General features: G+C 54.9%; 1 protein-coding gene across 16 annotated transcripts in view; it reads right to left on the bottom strand.

Annotated features, from left to right (window-relative positions):
- The window catches only part of AGAP1 (ArfGAP with GTPase domain, ankyrin repeat and PH domain 1), a 540980-nt gene that overhangs the window by 334050 nt on the left and 183640 nt on the right, over positions 1 to 23290 (bottom strand). For 12 of the 16 annotated variants that reach the window (XR_006221027.1, XM_042995745.1, XM_042995748.1 and 9 more), the window contains exons 2-4: positions 21153 to 21211; positions 15038 to 15125; positions 14325 to 14336 (exon numbers count right to left, since the gene is read on the bottom strand). Coding sequence is in view for 15 of the 16 variants with exons in the window: in XM_042995745.1 (XP_042851679.1) it covers positions 14325 to 14336; positions 15038 to 15125; positions 21153 to 21211 (159 nt within the window). In the remaining variant the exon portion in view is untranslated. Of the gene's footprint in view, positions 1 to 14324; positions 14337 to 15037; positions 15126 to 15773; positions 15907 to 15927; positions 16995 to 21152; positions 21212 to 23290 lie in introns of those variants that run through there. The other 4 variants (XM_042995746.1, XM_042995749.1, XM_042995750.1 and 1 more) reach the window with 3 other exon arrangements.

The raw sequence follows: 23290 nt of genomic DNA, 5'->3' as shown, positions 1-23290 counted from the left end.
ACTGTGACATTTAAAAGGAATTTTGTTTGGACCGTGTATTATTTTTATGCTAGGAAAAAAGTTCCATTGGTAATGTATTAGTTTACAAAATTTAACAGAGTCAGATTTCATTGCCTCTGCCAATTTTTTTTAAAACCTACATTGTTTACAAAAAAAAAAAAAAAAAAAAGTAGCAACTACAGAAACAGACCAGCGACAAGGATGACTGAGGTGGTTGGTAAGTCCTTCCCTGGGTAAACGCTCAGGGTCAGGACTCCAGGAAAAGGAGGGTTAAACATGGACATGGGTGTTTCCTTGGGCAGGCCGTGGTCTCCCATGACTTCATTTCACCCAGATCTGAGTAAAATAACAAAGGAAGATCAGGAAAGAAGTCGAAGTTCTAGATTAACATGGCAGATTTGAACTTCGCGATCACCGAATTTCCGTCTCTTTACTCCTAATAAAACAAAGGGAAGAAACGAAGCAGCAGGAGGAAGAGAGGTGTAGCTTCATAATAAAACCTCGAAAACAGTGGCCCTAAGATGAGAAGGAAGACTCCAGGGCTGGGCAGGACAGGGCTCCTAATTCCCACCCCCCTCCCCACCCCAGGGGTCAACAGCCCCCCCAAAAAGCAGAGGAAGAAATGTGGCAGCACAGCCACAGATGTGAACGGCCCTCAGGCTCTCTGGAGGCAAAAAGAACTCCAGGATGCAGGGGGCCCCTGGGGAATGACAATATGTATTCCATGTCCCCCCCCACCCCCACCACCCCCACCACCCCATGAGTGCAGAGAGCCCGGATCAGGACATTGGCACATTCACAGGAAAAGCAGAGCCTGTCTGTGACCGTGGTTTGGAGGTGGTTCCCCGAGAGGGGAGAGGAAAGGGACGGGAAGGGCAGGATGATGCATTTATACTGTATTCTCCAGGAAAATAACATCCAGCCTCAGGGAGGTGGCCGAAGCACCTCCCTGCAGGGGATCTGCGTGCAGGACCGAGGTCTGGTTGGTGGCAATGTGGGCAGAGCTGTCCAGCCCTCTGGTGCAGGACACTCAGACTGGGAGTGACTCCCACCACAGGAAACCAGATGGTCAGGGGCTCTCCACACCCCATACCTGACTTGGAATGAGAGAAGCCTTCTCAGTGGCCCCAGCCAGTGTTGGGGACCCCAGAGCAGAGCCAGGACAGCACTAGTCTCAGCAGAGAGAAGGTGTGGGCAGACGCCCAAGGAGCAGGTGGCTGGAGAGATGGTAAGGATATCATGCAAAGACACTACTGGGGGGAAACACGGGAGGAGGCGACAAGGGAGACGGGAAGGAAGCATGCAAAACACAAGAGCCAATGCAGATGAAAACAAAACTCAAAAAGCAGAAGGAAACCCATCATGAGTGCTTCCCTAACACAGCTCAAGAACAGGCTTTCCACACGACACGAATGCCAGGGGTGAGAATTTCCAATAGGAGATGAAATGGAAACCTCTAGAACTGAGAACCAGCGTAACATTTTGGAACAAATGAGTAAGATTTGAAAAACATACGGAACAGAAGAGACACTGCTCAAAGCTGAGTTTCTGACAGAGACAGCTTGAAATAAAACAGCTGGTGAGATCAGCAAGCTGGAGATAAAGTCCTTGGGCACAAGTGAGCAGACAGGAAGGCACACCAGTCTGACAAAAGGATAAATATGGCCGCTAACAACAAATTCCTCCAGAAAGAACTACGAGACCCTTCAGAGATAAAATGCAAAGGAATTTTCCACAAATGCAGAAAAGATCTGAATCTGCTGATCAAGAGACCATAGGATGTTCCAGGAAAAAGTGACACAGACCCTCCACGTCACTTTAAAGATGAGAAAACAGGGGCGCCTGGGTGGCTCAGTCCATTAAGCGTCCAACTCTTGGTTTCAGCTCAGGTCATGATCTCATGGTTTGTGAGTTCGAGCCCTGTGTTGGGCTCTGTACGGACAGCTCGGAGCCTGCTTGGGATTCTCTCTCTCCCCCTCTTTCTCTGCCCCTCCCTAGCTTGTGCAAATGTGCTCTCTCTCAAAAATAAGCAAACATTAAAAACAAAAAACAAAGTAAGAAAACAGGAGCCCTGGCAAAAAACTGCCCCTGCCGGCAAAGGTGGGGTTTCTCAGCAAGCAGCAGGGTTTCAAAGCTACTCAAAAGGCCTTCTGTCCAGAGAGGCTGCCAGGCTTTTAAAAATGGTCAATTTGGGGCACCGGGGTGGCTCAGTCGGTTGAATGTCTGACCTCAGCTCAGGTCATGATCTCACGGTTCGTGGGTTCGAGCCCCATGTCAGGCTCTGTGCTGACAGCTCAGAGCTTGGGGCCTCCTGCTTCGGACTCTGTGTCTCCCTCTCTTTCTGCCTCTCTCGCTCTCAAAAACAAACAAACATTAAAAACAAATGTTTGTTACATGGTCGATTCAATGAGCATTTTCATATACGCACAACTGGTTCTGGAACCGTATCACAGTTCACAACAAATCAAGTACGTGGTGCACACAGATCTGAGTGTGTCCAGCAAACTCCGATGTAAACTCAGACACCCACCTTTTGGAATGTCAGGAGAGCGGTGGCTTCAGACTGGCCTTTTAGAAACCTCGTCCTGCACGTGTCTGCGCCTAAAATCTATGCGGACGAGCGCCTTGCTACGCTACGGGACACGCCCCGCTTTCTCATGACCGACAAGCCGGGCACACGTGTGGTGACAGCCTTCCGTGAGACAGAAGTCACTTGAAAATACTGAACAGTTCACCGGCTGACTCGGGGGTAGGTCACGGTGCGTTCAGTGCTGGCCGTGACGTAGGGGGCCCCGTCTGGACGATTCTGCGCAAGGAGAGCACTCGCTCTGGTTACTGCAAGGCGGGGGCTGTGAAAATACAGCCATTCCTTTTCCTTCAACACTCCGGGATCTAGTCACTGGAAGGGCACCCTGAAAGAGCACACAGGTCGCTAAGGTACTTCTTCAAAGTGTCACTCGTGCAGCTCAGGTTTTCTTGACCTCACGCCCACAGCACCAAAATTAACCGGCCGGAAAGGCAGACAGGACGCTGGAACCGGAGAAGCTGAGGCACTCTTTCGTGTGCACAGAGCTCCTCTGCCGCCCCTGACGAGCAGTGTTACCGGTGGACCCGCGCGACGTGCCACGGGCCCCACTCAGGGGCTCTGTGGAAATCCGCAGCTGCTGCGCGAGCAGAAGGTGGAAAATTAAACGTCTGTGGAAGCGGTTTTGCTACTCAAAAGTTCTCGTTTCCTCACTCTTAGCTTCCAAGGGCTCTGAGGAATACGTACACCAGCAGTGTAATATATGAAACCTACGGGAGAGTTCTCTCCCCCAGCTGATGTCGTTTTTAAGGCTAAAATAAACCTAGCAACTCCGGGCAGGTGTGTGGGGTGGGTGGCCCCGGCCAGTCTCCCATTTTCAAGATCTGGTGACAGACCCGGCAGCATTCTCATTGAGTTTTATTGGTTCCCCCTACCCCACAAAAGCACTCTCTAGAATATGATAGTACTATCCCTCCACCCCACCCCCCCCCCCAAAGTTCTCTGCGATAAGAGCACCAGAAGGTAAGCTCTGGGCTGTCATCAACTCCAGAAGGCAGGGGGCCACAGAGCCCAAGGCACCTGGTCTCCTTCTGCAGGTGTCCGGGGTCCGCTTTGAGATGCAGGGAACGCCGTGCATGCGAATGACTTCCCGCCCGCCTGCCCTCACCGCACGCTCCAGGCATAATGCCGACCACCCGGGCCTCTAGCCTTGGGTCCGGCCTCTGTTTCCAGCCCTGGCGTCATGAGCCAGACCTCCTCCGGCACTCGACTGGCCCTTGGGCTCAGAGCCCACCCCTCCTACCCCCCTCACCGGACCTACTCAGTCCGCCCTGGCGCCACACACTCGGGATTTTCCTATTTGGAGAAACTAGGACCCAAAGCCCAGAGCTCACTTGCACTCCTCCCATGAACTCGGTATTTTCCCCAGTAACTCAGTGCCAGGGGTCAGTAACCTGCAGTGGACGGCAGACGGCAGAGCTCAGCACACGCAGGGACCCCGGCTCCTTCCAAGCGCCCTGAGCCCAGCCGGCGATCTGCAAAGTCGTGAGGTTGGGTGCGGGTGCTTCCGGCAACAAAGGGGAACAGACGCACAGCCGCCACTGAGGCCAACCCCCACCTTGAGTGGTTCCTGTGAAAACTCAGGTAATGGCAGCCCCCGCGGCCATGGGGAGGGGGCACCGGCTAGGTCACGCCAGCTGCCCGTCAGGGTCCTCAAACGTCACAGGGGCCTCGCACACACCAGCTAGAAACCGCCACGTCACAACGACAGCTCTGTGATTTCCAAAGGCAAACTCACACTCAGAGGGGCTCACCCTGCAAACTCGGTGAAACCAGAGGGCACCAAGGCAGCGGCAACCAGGCGGCCGCAGACGGTGCTCCGATTCGCACAGGAGAACCAAGACTTGCCCCGTACATGGTCCTAACTCCACGTGTTCCAGAAGACCCGGGGGAACAAAAGTCGAAACAGCTCACGAAACAGCAAGTCCTCTACAGCCTTTCTCCAAATGCGCGACAGAGAAGATGCTGCAAGTCTCTCCCAACAGAAGAGACTCTCACCTACGCATAAGGCTGTGTTTCTAACCTCAGGCCAGGCTTCCACGTGAGCAAGTGATAAGGGAACGAAGGGACAGAACGCATCCGATTTGCACTCCGACGACACTCTGGTTCTCATAGCAGCAGGCGAGTCGCGGGTGTCACCATGTGTGATCCTTTCCTTCAGCTCCACTTGGGACTTGCTTCCTGGCCAATTCTGCGTTTCCTCCCGGCACCGGGTGGACCGAACCCTGGTCTCAACCACCACTAGCACTGATGAGCAAGCCCCACCGGGTGCCACGCACGGTGTCGGTGCCGGGGAGCGAGGGAACAAGACAGAACCTGTGCCCTCACGGACTTACTGTCAAGGACAGCGGGCAGGACAGGAAGCGGGTAAGAAGGGCCAGGCTTGGTGGGGGATGGGCGGGGGAGGGGGATGGGCACCATGAGCAGGTGCAGAGCCTGCCCCCAGAACCCAGAGCGGATGGGGCTGGGGCTGGGCAGCCCGGTCCCGAATCTGCCGTCTAGAGAGAGCAGTCACATAATGACGGGCCCTGCTGATTTATGAGCAAATCAGTAAACTGTTTATTACAAATGTTCCAGTACCCACCGCTGTGGTCATGCCTGAACATTCCAGCATCCACTGCTGCCCCTGAAATAGCTTGTGTGGTGACACCTAACAAAGTATATTTAGTCTTGCACATTGGTTTCTTTGGGGTAAAATATACTTGTGGTTGCTTTATTTTTAATATTTTGCACATTTATTTTAGGCATTAAGAAAAGGTAAAGGTAAGAGAGCACTGCAGATTTGGGTACAAACTCCCCGCCCGGAATATTTAAACAAGGCTTCCTGGACTGGCGACACCCCCGGGGCCTGACGTGCGTGTCGAGGGCTGGAGGGTCAGGACGTGAGCGAGAGCAAGCGGGGGATCACAGCTCCCGGCGCGCTGGCTGCTGGCCTCTCAGTCCCTCAGACTCCTTGTTCTCAGCTAGCGTTACCCGTGTGAAAATAACCTCCCGTTAAAGACATAAGCTGTCGGCACGTAAACCCTATTTTAAAATACGCAATCCTAGAGCCGAATACGTAAAAGTAGTATCTTTAAGGAACGCTCCCTCACCATTCTTTGATCATCAGCCAGGTATCTGCTTCAAGAAATTAAAAAAGGCTGCTGTTAGATGGGACCCTACGGAGAAACCAAGAAATCCTATACGTTTTAACGAACTGACGTCATTTCTACGCTCTGCAGAGTGAGGGGTCAGCAAACTGTCTCCGTAAAGGGCCAGGTAATAAGCGTATCAGGCGCTGTGGGCCGTATTCTTTCCTGCTGGGTGTTTATTGGCTTATTTTTACAAAGCTTTAAAAAAGCAACGAGTCTTTCGGCTCATGGGCGTAACAGCCGGAGCAGGGGTGAGGGAGCCCTGCTGGAGAGTCCGTCTCACCTCTGCCGTTTCTGACGCTGATGCCGACGCCTGCACAGTGTCCACGTTATGATTCAGACGGCTGTTTTCCAGCTTCTCTCTGGAACTGTTACAGTCCCATGGAAACAGTGTATTTACTTAAGTGGAAGAAGTCCAGGAGGTTCTGCGTCCAGGCCCGTCTCCATCCTGGATAGAGGGAGGCTTTCGTCCCCAAGAACACCTGAGGTGGCCAGCACGGAGCGTGGGTGGGGCTGCACCGAGGCCTGGCGGGAGACAGGACTGCCCCGGGCGCCCTCACTGATGGGGGAGGGGGGGGGGTCCCTGCGTGTCACTGCCTCTGAGGCCACAGCTGACCTCGCAAGGCCCAGGAAGCTGCGTCTGGAACATCCCGGAACGAGATTAGCTTGCAGCGGCCACTGGGGCACAGTCGGGCGCCGGCCCGGGCCGGAGAGCGTGCCAGGGCGCAGGGCCCCGGACGAACCACGAGCAGCCAGCACCCCTGACGGGGCCACGGGGGGCCTGGACGTACGGTGCCCGCAGCTCCTTCCATCCATCCGTCTGTCAGCTCCAATCTCCAGAGCTCGTCCCCACACCCCGCTCCAGAGCCAGGCTCCAGCAATGGCCCGTCAGGAGCCTGGGGTGGGCCTCCCCAACTGCCTCCAGAAGGCTCCTACACCAGCCATTTCCCACGAGGGCCCCCAGACTCACAGAGCAACTGCCCTGACCCACTGCCAGGCGATGCAGGGACCCCCGCCCCCCGCACTCTGACAGGCCCTCCCCTCCCCACCCCCATGCTGGGCCAGGCGCTGACCCCCTGCTCAGTGCAGCCGGACCCGCCCCCCTCGTCCTGCAGTACGAAGAGAGACGGTCTGTCCGCCAGCCCAGGGGTTCCACACTCTCCACACCATGAACAGACTCAAGTGGCCCTCAAAGAGCAAGAGCTGTTTTCTTCTTTTGTTTGTGACGTCATGGCTTAAGATAAGCAAAACACTTTTAAGAAAAATGGGGGGGCGGGGCTCAGAAAAGGGTAACGAGTGCCGGCCGCACCCGGTGCTCCCCGGGGTCACGGGAACAGAACACAAGCAGCTTCCAGACCCAGGACGGGCATCACCTCCTCATCACGCTTCATACTCTCCCTGAACTAGGTCCTGCCTCAGAGTCTCCCAACACACCACCTCCAGGAAGCCGGCCGGGATGGATAAAACATCCCGAGGTCGAGGGCGATAAAACATCATTGAAGTAGAATCTGGTTTTCACTTCTGGCCTGGGTCGGTCGTCTGCGAACTCACGTGAACCATACAAAATTGTGACCTTTAGTCACTGGTAGCTGTGCACGTGTGCACGCGTGTATACACACACGACCGGCCCCGGTCCTTCCCAGAGCGCACGGCCGGTTCCTGCGGATGCCCGGCCCTCAGGCCGGAGACGCCTGACTCCTGTAGGAGCACAGGACCCGGAGGCGAGTTCAAGGGCACTTTCAGGATACCACAGACTCCCCTAGGGATTCTTCCTGGCACCTGGCCTATTTCACGGCTGCTGACTTCTACCTCCCTCTCGCCGAGTCCTGCCCCTGGAGCTGGCCACGACCCCAGAGGGGAGCTCGCACTCAGAGCCGTGAGGTCAAGCGAGTGCGGTCTCACGGGATGCAACGTTTTCTGCCGACGACGCCGACAGCTCCACCTCTGATCGGCCACGACTGAAAGGTCAGCTCCGTACTTTCAAGTTCACTCCCAGCCTCCTCTCCACCCTGACCCACGACCACGCAGGGCGCTTCTCCCAACCCCCGCCTCCCTCTCCCGCACCCTCCTCTCTGCCCCGGCACGGTGTGTCCCTCACCCTCTTCTCTGCCCCAAGGCTGGCCTCGGCCCGGGATCTCTCCCTTTCTGCACTGCCTTCCACAGAAAACCTCTCCGCCCTGATGGTCAGATCGCCCCAGCCGAGGAACGGTTACAGGTATGTGATCTCTCCCATTTCCCAGGACCCATGAAACAGAGCGAGGGGGAAGGAGAGGTGGTGAGTTAAGAGGACAGTGCGGAGGGGGGTGCAGGAAATCGGTTCTGAGAGCTGCTACCTTAGGATCCAAACAAATGCCTAACATTCCAAAGTTCTGTGCCCCTGAAAACCAAGAAGGAAAAGCAATGCCTGAAAAGCCCCAGGTCCGCAGCCAAAGGGACACTGCAGGAGTCACAGGGAGAGATCCGCCAGGGGCAGCGCTGGGGTGAGTTCAACCGTGCCCGCGGCGTTTCCAGGGCACCTGGTTGTCACAGTGCAAACAGAGACGCCCGACCCGTGAGTCAGGGGAGAAGAGCTACGAGCCCCCCAGTGGTTACAACACAGGAGAAGCACGGGGCTCCAGCAAGGCAGCCGGGGCCGCGTCTGACCGGCTGCTGCAGCCACGGAGAGAAACAATCAACCCTCCCCCATCTGCTGTGAACACTAAGGATCACGGGGTCACGAGGCCACCCACGAACTGCCTGCCACCAAGCTGAGCACGAAGCCCACGGGGGCAAGAAGTGGGAGAGGCGGTTCCTCACGAGCTTACGTGGATCAGCAGGGACTTTCCAGAGCTAAACCCATGCCCTCCGCTGCTCCCGGTCCTCAAGTAAATCAATCTCTGCTCTACTTAGGCACACTGAACTTGCTCATCTAGTCTGTCCCTTCCGCTCGAGGGTCTAGGCTAATACAACACACACGGACCCCGTGGCTGCCAGACCAGGGCAGGCGCCGCCCGGGCCAGTGGCAGTCGGTCCCACTGCCATTTGGATTCCCTGGGATGGGCGTCGATTGCCAAGATGACGAGAATCTGGGCCCAAGACGGGGACAGATGTGGCAAAGGTCGAGGGCGAGGGCACCTAAGTGGCGGGGGGGGGGGGGGGGGTTCAGCTTTGACAGACCCAGTGACTGTTTTCTCCTTTGCAGTGCAAAGGTCACGCGTTTAAAGCCCTAAAAAAACACCTTTGGTGCTAACCTCTCGTGGGAAAAAATCGTAATTGCAACATTGAAACGAGTCCTCCTCTCCTCTTTCCTAGTAAGGGAACGCTTTGGTAACAACAACGTGTGACTTCAAGAGGGGTCTCAGGAAGGCAGAGGCTGTGCGGACAGCATGCACTGGACCGCGTGGGGGCTCTGAGCCCCGTGGCACAAGCCGGCACGCCCCCTTCTGGGTGCTCAGAGACTCACCCGGCCACGCGGCGGTCACTGCCGTGAAGTATAGCTGTTTACCCAGGTGGCTCTTCTGCTCTCCATCTAGAAGGTAGCGACTCTCAGTAGCCCCGCAGTTTCTTGTTTCCGAGCCATGAGCACAGAGCCCGACACGGGGCTCGAACCCACGAACCGCGAGATCACGACCTGAGCCGAAGCAGGACGCTCAACCGACTGAGCCCCCCAGGCACCCCCCTCCTTATTCTTCCTTTACAGCTTTCTCTTCCACAGACAATATGCCTCTCTTATTGTTTCTTGGTGGCTCTACTAAGAATTTTAGTAGCCTTCACCTACTCTGGACAACATCACCTAAGCCTCCCTATGGCCTAGCTGGGAGAGGACAGAGTTAACAGACTGTTCCATGGACGGAAGGAAGGAGAGCTCAGTGAAACTTCCACAGTCAGAGGCTGCTTTGAAATAGTTAGGGAATGTGAAAGACCGGACCTCTGCTCGATCTATTAAACCAACCTACTGGCGGGCTGCTCGTCATCTGAAGGTTTACAGATAATCCTCGTTAAAAAATTATCATGTACACATAATCACTTGGTTACGAGTAACATGGTAAAATTATGTTGAAAACATTTAAATGGCTGGGCTTCAAAACAACTCAACTTTTATTAGAGATTACAGATTTTTTCATTGGAACGTTAAACAGCACAAAAGGACGTGTTTAGAAATAAGCCCTAACATCTGTTGAGCAGTGGTAGTGGACAAAAAAAATTTTTTTTTCACGTTTATTTGATTTGGAAAGGATTTTGGGGGCAGACGGCCTAAACGCATTTCATGTGTCCCAGAAAATATGGCGAAGTGTTTACCACATGGTTTGTTTCTAAGCAACTAAGTAAACATTCATTAAAAAACTATTTTGGATACATGTGCTCCTGAGAACCTAGCTGCTGCCCAGAGACAGACGCGGGCAGAGTCCTGCGGGCAGGAACGGGGGAGGGATGGCCAGCTCGCGGGGACCTTACCGCCAGCAAGCCCTTGCGGCAGGGGGCAGTACCAGAGAACTGTCCACCTGCACGTGATACCCACAACTAGGGACGGACACCCTGGCACCTTCTGCCCTGTTTAGTTCTGGTACTTCCTTGAAAAATTAGCGAAGAGCAGTTAATCTTATTATCCCAGGAAGGAGGGTCCATGGACATTCTTAAGCCTGTCTCCACCAACCTTATAATCTCCCACTCAATCCACTGGACAGCTGAGTCTCATCTCAGCTCTGGGCCCGTCCCCTACCCCACGAACACAAAGGCAGCTCTGGGTGTGAGGTCCCCGGGCTCCAGATGCTTCTGCACGAGCCATCCGCACAGCTCGGCAGGGCCCACGGCATGAGGGAGAAGAACGTAGGGATGTCACGGAGACAGGGTCTCAGGGGAACGACTCCGTTCCAAAGCTCCAAGTGTCACAATCTTCCAGCCCGCCCGGGGTCAAGTGGCTCGGGGCAGGTCCACAGTGTCCGTCAAATTCCCACTAACCCTGGACAGCCTGGTTTCCCCTCCTTTTTTTCCTTTTCTCAGTTTTGAGGGGAGAGAGTTAAATGCCGAATGGCGGTCACGGAGGTCTGCGGTGGGGAAGGAGGGGTGCACCGTGAATATTAAGCACATACACGAGGTGGAGACTCCAATTCCATGCTCAAAACATCATTCACAATTCTAATTTGCAGCCTTTAATAGGGCGCTGAGAGCAAAGGGGTCATTTTCATCTTGTCTCTACTGCAGGTGAACGGCAGCCGTGAAATTCCCATCAGAGGTGTGAAGGTCACACACACACACGCTCATCTCGTGCCCGTGAGGCTCCGCGAAGAGCGGGGGTCGCCCCTCGCTCCTCCTGCCCCGGGAGGGAACAGGGCAACTTCACGGCCCTGACTGCAGCTTCTGTGCAAAACACGGAGGGTCATTCGTGGGTTGGAGCCCAGCCCCCAAGAGAGATATTCGAGTCCCGGCCCCCGACACCTGTGACGTGGCCTCATCTGGAAAGAGGGTCTTGGCAGATGTGATGAAAATGAGGTCAGACTAGAGAACGGGGGGGTGAGGGGGGGACCCTACACCCAGTGACTGCCGTTCCCACGAAAAGAGGGAAATCTGGACACGGAGACAAGGACACCGGAAGAACGTCGTCGCATGAAAGGGACAGAGATTGCAGCGATGGGTCTACGAGCCAAGCAGCCGAAGGTTGTCAGCAGCCAGGCACAGAAGAGACTCCCGCTCAGAGCCTTCCAGAAAGAACCAACCTCATCGACACCTTCATCGCAGGCTTCTGGTCCGCACAGCCGTGACGGTGAAGTTCTGCTGATTTAAGCCACTTGGTCTGTAGTAATTTGTCAGGGCGGCCTTAGGACTCAGACACACACACGCACACACACGGCCGAACGGATATCTGCCTGCACAAAATTTTACTCCTTGGATTCCTCTGATGGAATCACTGGCTCCCTGCTGAGGTGCCCACTTTTGCATTGCTAATTTACTAATTAAAAAAATACACAAAATATTTAAATCCGTCTCTCATTTAAACTGCATCTTTAAAATTACCCAAATCGTGTTACTCAACTCTCTCTGCTACGAGGATAAAATACCAGCGAGAAGGAATCACACGACTAAAACACAACAGCTGTTATCCTCGGAAACCCAGCTACGACCAGTCTGATGCAAAGTACGTTCCGGCAAACGTCTGGGGTCATCCCATGCCAGAGTTTTCTACGGAGAGAGCACTCGCCTGAAAACAGCAGGCCTTCGCCACCTCACACAGCCAGCAACCTACAGATCCTGTGACGGGTCAGAGTGACGCTAAAGGACACTGCACGCTAATTAAATCAAGGGACAACCAGGTGGGAACAGGAGAGCTCCAGGAGGGCGCCAGGTGCGCAAGCAGACCTCACAGTCCCGGCAGCAACAATCCTCGTGCCTGAAGTCACTGCCCGCGTGCGGCCAGAGGCAGCTGGTCCCCCGGCAGCTGCGAGAGGAAAAGGAGGACAAACCAGAAGCAGTGGACAGGCCTTGCAGCTCACCTGAAGGGCACCGCCCCCAGCGTGGCGATGGAGATGCCCGTCAGCAGCTAGCTGCCCTCGAACCTGACCTCTGGTCTCTGTGAGCTGTGGCAGGTGGGGCTGAGCTCTAATCGGCTTCACCTGCCGTCCACACTCGTGGGACGGGATTCCGTTGCTCGGACATGCTCCGTAAACCTGGGCAACGACTCTGGTACGTCCCGACTCCAGAACGTTCTGAACGTAAAGCTTCTCAACGAGGCGGGCACAGGCACTCGGTCGATGTTAACACATTCGACAAGAACTATAATTACTTTCTAGGTGCAGACTCCCTGGTGGTAAGGAAGAACTTCAGTGTGGCCAGACGGCGAGAGACCCAGGCTTTCCTTGTTCGTGTCCTTTCAGAAACAACCGGATTCTCCTGCAGCTCTGAAACTCACCCAGGCAAGTGGACAGGAAGTGGGGGGCGGCTCCCTGGTCCCCCTGCATGAGAGGCCCAGGCAAGTGGACAGGAAGTGGGGGGCGGCTCCCTGGTCCCCCTGCATGAGAGGCCCAGGCAAGTGGACAGGAAGTGGGGGGCAGCTCCCTGGTCCCCCTGCATGACAGGCAAGGACATGGCCACATGCCTGGTTCCACGAAGGCACGTGCAGACAGCTCCTGGGAAACAAAGATTCACTGGGGCCTATGGGGTTTCCAGGCACACGGGGCACCTGCCCCAGTTCTTTCTGCAGCCAGAGGCCCTGACGCAGGTCCACTGGGGCCACCTGGCAGCCCCACCCATGACCTGGGGTCACGTGAGAAGACAGGTGGGCTGGGCCCTTGAGAAAAGACCACTGACAGTCCTTCCCCTGGTCCGGGGGGCCCTGGGCACAGGCGCCACTGGAGGAGGGGAGGGGGGATGAGACTTTGCCGACGAGGACAGGGACGGCCTTTGGTGTAGTCACTCGCTCTCCTTTAAAATAACGTACTTTTATAAGTGTATGCGATGTCATGAAATTTTAGTAGAGTAAAAGGTGTCAAGGAAGTGGGTTCATTAGAGACCACGGTTTAAGTCACCCCACCGGGTACAAATTTTACTTTTGAAGTATGAACGTTCAAGAAAAATGCCTTCATGCTCATCAAAACATAAGGGCCCCGGCAAAGAAACCACAGGCCCAAATGTGATGGAACAGACCGAAAATAGCAAGCGGGAAAACAGCAGAAGCTACAATAATGACAAAACAGCACCGCGTGGGGACGAGAACGGCGTCCACGGCTCAGGGACTCCCGCACTAACCACACGGGACACCGAACCCAACGCCAGAGCACTGGCAGCAAAGCCAGGGGCCCACACCACGTCACCGGCGGCCCCTGGTGGAAATCAGAGCATCTGAGGAGAGCGCGAGTGGATTTACTGGAGGAGGGGATCATCTGAGGTCAGGTCAGCCAGTCCCTCGGCATCTGGGGTCAACGCCTAACCTCGACAAGTGAGTAGAAAGCCCGAGAAAAATGCTCTGACTCTCCAGGTGGAATCAAAACGACCATGGCTACATTCCACGCTCAGATACCAAGGAACAAATCCAACACCAGCACGGCTCAGGCACAGGTCCCAGGAAAGACGTCAGAAAGACCTGGAACCTTCTCTCCTCCCCGCACCCCCCCCCCCGACCCCTGTCTCCAAACCATGCCATTTTCTAGCATGTGTATACGTTTTCCATCGGATAGACACCCTGCTTCCCTTCGATCCCCGCCCAGGAGCCTCCACGACCCACCTCCCTAAACCCTCCTCTCCACACGGGTAACGGAAAAGAGGGCCTTTCCCTGAGGTGACCACCACGAGGCCGTGATGACAGGGTTGCAAAATTCTGCCCAATGACGGCAGAGCCCTGAAGGGCCCCAGAACGCCAGCCTTCCAGACTCTTCTGAATGGTTACACGGGATCCAGGACAAGAGTTAAATGCCAGAACAGGTGTTACAGGAAACATGGGAAGCTACTCAGGACTACTGCTAAGAAGACATCTAAGGGACAAAACAGGGTGAAATGTTTAACTGAAATAAAAGGATGAAATGAAACAAAATCGGATGATACACAGAACGAGGAGGCAAGGGAACACTACAGCGCGAAGTTGTGTCTCTCCTCTCTCTTCCAACAAGACAAGTTCTGCCATGAAGAAAATGTATAGTTACCTGCGTCCATATCTGCAAAGAATGGAACAGCCAGTAAGAAAAAGAAGGAACCAGAAATTCAGTGTCTCAGAGTTGGATTTTAAAAGCTTACACGGAGAGAAAATATAACTCAGAAAACTTCCTGTGAACTCTACGTGGATTAAAGAACACAGGGATTACGTGACTTCCTGTCACTGCCTTAACTCTACGTAAAGCAAAAAATAAAATGTGAACGTGTTAACTGAAGAGGCAAAAGCCTAATGGCAAAAGAAATCTCTTACTCTCATGCAAAATGGTTCTTAAATGTTCAGAATACAATATATGGGGGAAACATACTCAAACATACGGTGGTGGTAACCTGAGAGGCTCCTATCTACCACTACGTAACAGTACGTGCAGATTACGTACAAACTTAGTATCGGGAACAGACAAATGTCTGAGTCACGTTTAAAGGGGTGACCCTGGATTAACATTTGAAACGCCAGGACTGCTAGATAAGAAATAAATTCAACAGCATTTCAAGGCTCTACTCTACGGCTCCAAATGCCAAAGAGAATATCATCAGTTAGCTAAAAATACTACAAAAGAAACAACATCCTAAGGACTTTCACTGCCTGGTATTTTATTCTTTCTCAAAACGTGTGATGCATCATAGTAACGACTTAGAATACGCTACAGAAAACTTTCGTAAGCTAAACGCTCCTGAGCTTGACGTGGCCTGCCACCCAGCGTACCTTCGGGAGACTCCTCCTGGACGTACGTGCCGGTCAGATACCGGTGCACCAGGGCCGACTTTCCGCTGGCCAGGTTACCCACGATTCCCTGAAACAAAGAATCGGATGACCGTTCAGTATCATTACATCACTCTGCTCGTCGATCTGCAAACAGGGGGAGGGGAAAACGTAAGTCTGAGCGTGACCATAGGCAAGCAGCGGCTGGAGGGCCCGAACCCGGCTCATTAAATTCTCCTCCGCAAGTGGAAGAGATTCCCGTGCCCTCCGTTTGAACCTCCTGCTCTCATCAGCCTTGCCGGCTCAGAGGGCGTCAACGCCGTGTGAACCCACAGACAGCGGCCTTCTTCCGACACCGTGTGCCGCGGGTCTATCGGGAGAGCGTAGGCTGAGTCGGCCCGTCGACACGGACTGTGCACCCTCACCGTCCCGGGTGGGGTTTGCTGTGTCGAACGGGGCGCGGTCCAGGACAGAGTAAAATGGGAGTGAGAAGGGTATTCTGGTACATTCCACCAGACTCAGGGGGTGGTTCTGGAGCCAGGCCAGCTGAGAAACATTGAGAAAGGACGGTGTGGGGGAGGGGCTGCAGGGGCTCGGCCCACGGTCAAGGCATCAGAGGGGTCCGGACTGGGTTAAAAATGCCCATCGAGAGTCAGGAGGGCCACTTCTCTGGCAAGACAGCAGGCTGAAATGGAGTAAAACACCAGGAACCCGGCAGGCAGTGTGGCCCGCATGATACCTTCTTCAGGAAAAGCTCCCCGTTAGCACAGCCAAGACACGGACTTGAGGGCAGCCGGCCCCTTGGGAAGGCTTCCCTTCGCCTGTGCTGGGGACCTCACGCCCTCTGCCTTCTCCGCAAGCAGCCCATCAGCGACCCCCCTCCTGTACTGTACCTTCCCCACCAGATCTCTCCTCTCTGCGTTTAAGCACGCCCAAATCAATTCTTTCAGAAACACAAAACCAGAGCCCTGCCTCCGGACGCAGGTGGCCTCCTACGAGCCTGCCTCCCCTTTCCCACCAGGGCCAGGCTCACAGCTACGCTCCCGCCCTCCTGGTCCCGCCCTCGACCCTCACAATGTCAAGTGCTGATCCAAGAGCCACAGGGACGCTGGCCCTGAGGTCAGAGATTACCTCATTCCTAAAAGCGCTAGCCTCCCTCTTGCTCCTGACCCAGCCCATCACCGGAAGCCACAGACCAGACGCGCTTTCTCCAAACTTCCTGCCCGAGCGTCCTCCTGGAATTCCTGCTAAGCCCACGTGAACACTCTCCAGGTCTCCTAGTTTCTTCCAGAGTCTCGACTCTCGGGCCCCGGTGCGCCTGGCCACGTCCCGCCCTCGTGGACCAACCTGCTGTTCCCAAATCTCGTTCTCCAACCCCCCCACCACACAAGTCGTCCGCATGCACCCCACGCCACCCAAGCTGGTGCTCGAACCCCAGCACGTCCAGATCGCGCATCCTCGCCCCGGTTTGCTCGTCACCCTCTGTGGCCACACCTCACCAGGCTTCTCAAACCGGAAACGTGGAAACCATCCCAGATTCCCGTGGAGCCCTGGTGCTCCTAAGCACTTTCCTAGTCACACTGGGTCACCGGGGCAGACGCTAGCTGGTCTGTCTACAGGCTCCCCCCTTCATCCCAGGAATAGCAGAGAGACTCCTGGAAACTGCCTCGCCCTGACAGGACTTGCTACCTGTCTCCAGACACCTGGACCTTTCCTCATCAATCACTTCCTGAAATACTACTCCTGCTCACTGCTCAGCAAGCGGCTCAGAGGTCACCTCCTCCGAGAAGCCTTCCTAAAGCACAGCCTCAACCGGGAACCTCTCCTCAAAGCCCCCTTAGTGCCCTCCTCACAATGCCGTCTCGTGACCTCTGTGTTACCAGCATCACTATGCAGGTCTGTCGGAGACGCTGACAATTTCCGAGGGCAGGGTCTGGGTCTTTGTCCCCTGGGTCCCAGCGCTGCACCCAGCCCGGGAGTCTCCCGACGGCACCCGCTGCGTAAATGAGCAAACGAGCGAGCGGCTCCAGCACCAGGACAAACAGAGATGCTTTGTTACCGGGGCACAAAGCCAGGTGACGTGGGCAGACCCGAAATAGAGATGTTTCCCTTTCCGAGGGGACTCCTGTCTTCTTTTTACCTGGGGCCTCTATAAGCTGAGAATCTCTACCTATTAATTATTCTTTTGCTCAAGGGCACCTGCTGTTTGTCAGCTCATGCTGAGAAAACCCAAACCAGCGGGCCGCAAAATTAAATTTTTAATTAAGATTAGACTTTCTCTTTCCCGAGGAGGAAAACGCTCAAAATCAAACACTGCTCGCTCTGTGCTTCCTGCGTGTGGCACATTCCTTCCTCCTCACACAACAGTGCTCTGCAGAGAACGAGCTTCCCCTTCAGGAGAAAAACCAATGAGTCTTGGGGGTGGCGGGGGGAAGACCACCCCGGAGACCTTCTACTGGCACCCCATGGGCCTTGTGTTAGTTTGAACCACAGGCAGAAACAAACAGCCGGCTGTGAGGAGGAAATAAAAAGGGACGAAAATGCTTTTCAGGCTGTGAAGCTCCTCCGGGCTCCACGACCGCTTCTGGATAAAAGGAGGAGAGCTCACCCTCGCCTACGGGCTTCATACGGAGCCGCTCAGGAGCACAGGTGAGGCGTCCGGCAAATGACTCGACGGCAGACAGACGCCGTCACGGTGCCACGGGCCCTGCGCCCTGGGTAGGAGCCCCGACCGTCAGGGCCACTGCTCCACGTTCTCCAGTGACTAGAGGGGAAAGAGCACCGTCTCTGTTTAGACGGATTTTTCTGTCATCCTAAACCTCACCACTTACCTGCCAAACTTAGTGCAGTTTGTTGAAAAGAAAATCAAGGCCGTCAATAAAAATCCCAGCTGGGAATCCAAAGAAAACCCACAGGAGGGTGTGACAAGTGCCTAACGCTCCCTCTGCGGGCGAGATGTTGAGGGCGTATTTCCTGTTTCTGCCCAGATGTGAGCAGGGAGCACCCACTGCCTGCCGCCCGAGGACGGTGACCCACGCTCGGATCCAAGAGCAACTGATCATTGATTACCCAAGCAGAACACAACTTGAGAAAACATGAGGCATGGTACCACCACGCTTGAAAAGAAAGCCAACACTGAGATTCTCTTCTCTGACAGATTCCAGAAGATTTATTGCAAAATATCACATAAAGAGTCCACTTGAGGCTTGCGATTATGTCATTTAATTGCTGCGTCTGTGACACAGAAGTCAGGGATCCCGGAGGCGCTGACCTAAGGGGCCACCTGTCTCGGGGGATGTCGTGCGAGGGCGCGGAACAACGGCGGCCCTGTGGTGCACGGGGGGCTGCCTCTGAACAAAGGAGCACTTTCTGGAGACGCGGAGAACTCCTCGGCACAGAAGGGACCTGCTGAGGACGGGCAGCTGCCCTTGCTCGGCGGGAGGGCTCCCTGACCAGAGCGGGGCTGTCCCGCTGGGGTCTGTCCATCCACACACAGGGCAGGACAAAGAGAACTTCCTCCGCATGGAGGCAGAGTCCTGGTTCCTCATCCACGGGACGTAGTCAACCTCTGGCACGTTCTAGCAAGCCTCGAAACAGTCACCCTTCAGGAGCACGGATCCATGCTGCCTCCGAACATAACCCTTCCTACACCTCTAGGCATTCACTCCAGGAAATTACATGCTTCTGAAACACCAGCAGAAAACCAGTTTTTAGGAGTGACCATTCTCAATTACGGGCCGGCACGAACATGGGGGCTCCGGCAGAACCCCCCCCAACTCCCCAAATCAGACAGCTCGATACTCAAGGATCACAGTCAGACTGTAACACCGTCACGAGGGGAGTCGCCGGCCTCATTCGGCTCCTTCGATTTAAGTTGACTGAACGTCAACGAAAAGTTTGAACTCAGCTCGTCAGTCGCACGGGCCACCCTGCAAGCGCCCAGTGGCCACGTGGGGCCAGCAGCCTGGGCAGCAAGACGGAGGAGGTTCCCGCTGGTGCAGAAGCGCAAACCGCGTTCAAATCCCAGGCCCGCCACCTGCTGACTGTGTGCGGCTCGTGGGGAAACTCTCAGGATTCAGAGGGCGTTTCTTCATCTTGAAACAGGGGTAACAACGGTACCCGAGTCGTGGGCAGCAGGCAGGTGAGCGCAAGATGCTCGTGTGACGCCCTCACAACATGCCCTGCACAGAGCAAGCGCCTCCTGGCGCGGCCCGCGTCACTGTCACCCCAGCATCGCTCCGTCCTGGCGCTCTGATCGTGGACCATGCAGGGGCTCTTGGCGGTTTCACGGGAGTAGGGGCGTATCTGCAACTGGTACATCTTCCCCCAAACCTCCCAGCAACAGTGCCGCCAACAAACTTCATTCGACAGGTGTCTCCTGAAGGCGCCCGGTGGGACCAATCCTGTGCCAGGTACCGTGGTTACAAAACGCGAAGCAGAAAGAGGTGGCCGTTTCAAGGCAGAAGCCCGGCTTCGGGAAGGGGGTGGGACCGACAGATCTGACGTCTCCCACCAGGAAGGAAACCTGCTGGCAGGTGCTGCAGAGAAAGGTCAGAGCTCCGGCGGGGACAAGATGTCCCCCGACCAGGACACCCAGCGGTGGCAGCAGGGACAGGCACGTAGGAGGGGACAGGAGGGCACGGAGACCATGTGGACAGATCTCAGCATGCCTTCCCGCGTCATCCTTCGTTTCTTCGGTTTAAAAACGTGTTTTTCCTGGTGACCAAAGTTACACAGCCTCTGTTCCAGGTCCAGAATGTTCCTTGTTGGCTCCATCTCTTCATCTCAGGAGTGAGACACCCGAAGGGTTGTGCCCCTGCCCTGGCTCACCCACAAAGCACCCCTGAGGTTGGGGCCCAGGGGGAGAAGGCGTCCAAGGGCCTCCGGGGGGGTTGCTGGCACACAGGCTAGAGCTGCTAAAAGCAACACGGAACTCGGGACAGAGGGCACAGGAAGGGAAAGGCTGAGTGCGAGGCGCAGGGAGAAGCGAGCGGGCCTGTGCCCAAGCCACCCGTCACTGGTGGGAATGGACGAGAAGGGCCTGCCTGCCCGCGTTCTATCATCAGGGCCCCACGCTGGAGTGGCTCAAAGTGGACGCCCACGCCACACCCAGGTGCAAACACATACGTATACCACACAACTACACGTGTCTGCATATAAACATATAGACGCACGCACAGCACACACCTATACACGCATATGCATATACGTGTCTACACACACACACACACACACACACACAAATGCCCCAGGCAAATACACACACATCTGTGTATACAGACATACACACATGCACACACACAAAAATACGTGCACATACACAAAGGTATATACATGTGTATACAGGTATGTATACTTGCATGGACATATAAACACACGAACACCGCATACACACATACGTGTAAATACACACGCGCACACACACACACACACACACACGAACACACAGATACTTCTCCCAAATGCTGCTTACGTGACAAAGAAGATGATTATTTAAAAGTTATACTGGTCCCTTCCCTCCATCCTAACACGGGGAATGTGTAGACTTCAGGTGCTCCAAGGTGTGGTTGCAAAGAACCAAGTCACTTTTTACAGAAGGCAATTTGAAGCTTTAAATAATCTCACTGAAAGAATAAAGTTCTTAAAACACAAACTCTTCTTTTGATCTTATGTCATTCCTCTGTAACACGGTGAACGACCAGTCGCGTGGTTTAAGCGATGAATTCCCAAGCTTGACGGCTCATCACAGAAACCGCCCGTGACATCCCGGCAGAGGACAAATAAAGCCCTACTGGTGCATGCGTGTGTCACACGCTCTCTCACACGCGTGTGCACAAGGGCAGGAGAGACAGAATGATGGACGGATGGGTGTGGCCATCCCAGGCACACTCAGGGCTCCGGTCCCCAACGGTCAGCTACACCTGGCCCTTCCCAGGGACATACCCAGAAGCGTGCCCCTCCCCCCCCCCATCTGGGCTCCGGGGACGAGCAGGCCCCCTCGGGATGCAGGCCGAGCGTGCTCGCACATCACGTCCTGCCTCTTACAGAGCCCCACTCTCCTGCGAGGTGAGGAGGTGAGGAAGGAAGGACAGCCACTGAGGCCGGAAGGACCACTCACCACTTTGAGCTCCGGGACAGATCGACTCAATGTCCATTCCTGGCTATTCACAAAGGCATCTGTAAAACAGGAGGTAAAGCAAAGTCAGGTGCCACAACTCACTTCAGCGCAGAGTCAAAATGCCCCCAACGTGCCATTTCCCCAGCCAGAACAACACCGAGGATAGTGCAGACCAGGTTCTCATCCTACTCCCGCCCCGTTCCTGCTCCCAAGTCTGCGTCTCCTAAACCATAACGCACGCTCCATCCAACCCCAAGGAGCTTCTAGAACTTAGTCCCTCCCCACCTCGAATGTCCCCGTTGCCCGAGCCCCACAGGACCACACTGTCCGGGGGTGAGTTGAGACCCTCTGATCCCGCTCATTTGCCATCAGGAAGACAGAGGAGGTCCCAGGCTTTCCCAGAACTGCCCGTATAGCTGTCCGTGAACTTCTGGTCTGTTTTTCACTAAGGTAGTCTTGTCTGAAATCCCACCAACAAAGTCATGCAGAGAATGACTGGGCTTGGAAAATCCCCATGTGCACAATACAACAGCCATTTACAGTTCGGAAGACCGTGCTGGGGTTTTGGTCCTCCCAAACACAGGACACAGCGGAGATCCAGTCAAGACTGTACGATACGTCCGAGAGACGAGGGGTCCCCAGCCGCCGTGGGGACTCCACAGAGCCAGTCCCACCCTGGCCAGAACACCCGGGGTGGCCATCACGGGTGCAGGTCAGGTGGGCCCAACCACAACAGAAGATACAAAGGACCGGATTCCCCACGCCTCCCGCTCACCATCTCTTGTGGACGAGACCCCACACCACCATGCACACTATGCCCTCATCAACAGACGGAGTGAGTCACAAGGAGGTGACAGCCGTTCCCACTATGACCAGCTGAGGGCAAACACCTCTCACTTTCTATGTATTTTCCGCAAACTCAGAAACGTTCATCACTCCATGCTACGTCCAAGAAGTAGTAACGTGATTCACAAAATACCTAAAAGTCAAGCAATGCCATCAGTTTCAAATAAACACGGGTGCCGGGATAGAAGCAGAGGGCATAAGCGTGCAGTGCTGCTGGGGGGTATCACGGAGAAGGACGAGAAATGTGTCTGAAGGGAGCAAGGTGAACCCGATCCACGGTGACACGAAAACGAGGCGGGTGGCCGCCCAAGAAACCAGACTCCGCTGGCCCTGCAAAGACGCTTAGGAGGTGGGACGACCCATCACAAAGGACCCTGTGCTCAGGAAAGGACGGGTCAGTGGATCGGGAGAAGACGGGTGGACACAAGCAGATGGGGACGCGAGGCTGATGCATGTGCCTCGAATCCTCAGCTGGAAGCTGGAAGGGACCGGTGTTCAACACTGGAGACACTGGACCCCTGGGGACCCGAGTGCCTGGCCGGCAGGCAGAGCGGTGGACAGAAGTACATCGGCAGGAACTCAGAAGGAAAGACGTTCGTGAAAACGAAAACCGAGAACTGCTTCTGACCCCTCCCCCCAATGGAGCCAGCACACTGGGGGCTAAATACGGGGGGTGCACCTGAACGCCCACTCTTTGGTGAGCCCAGCAGCCCCCAGAGAAAACACAGCCTGCAAACAGATAAACAATAATGGAGCCAGCACGGAGATGACCCCGGGTAGGCAGTGGGCGAATGGTAACCAACACCCTCACTAGTGAACAGCATTACTTATCAAGTTGCAGAACGCGTCTTTTCCGTCACCGACTGCTCTTTTTGGAAAAAATGGGGATGTGGCCTTATAGATCTACAGGGTGACCCCAGTGATCCAGGGGAGTCAATGACAGTGACGCTCCCAAGATGAACTGCACACTCAAAGAGCGTCCCAGCGAGTCCCCCTGTTCCTGTCACTTGTAACAAACCCAAAGCTGGCTTAGGTAGATTTAGATATATCCACATAATGGAATACTAAGTGGCTGGGAAAACGAAGCGTCAACATGCAGAAATGCAACCGTTCCCAGCGTAAGGGGATACTACACGTGTAAAATACATACACAGGCTTGTTCGAGAATATTTCCGGTCAACAGTTCCTGACTGAAGGTTTGGGAACCGGGTGGCTTGGGGGCAAGGGCAATGAGGAGAATCTTTGCACTGGTACCTCTCAGAACCCTGTTAAACTTTATCCCATCTGGCATG

The sequence above is a fragment of the Panthera tigris genome, chromosome C1 (assembly GCF_018350195.1).
Source record: "Panthera tigris isolate Pti1 chromosome C1, P.tigris_Pti1_mat1.1, whole genome shotgun sequence".
Taxonomy (NCBI): Eukaryota; Metazoa; Chordata; class Mammalia; order Carnivora; family Felidae; genus Panthera; species Panthera tigris.
This window is presented reverse-complemented; position numbering and strand designations above follow the sequence as displayed.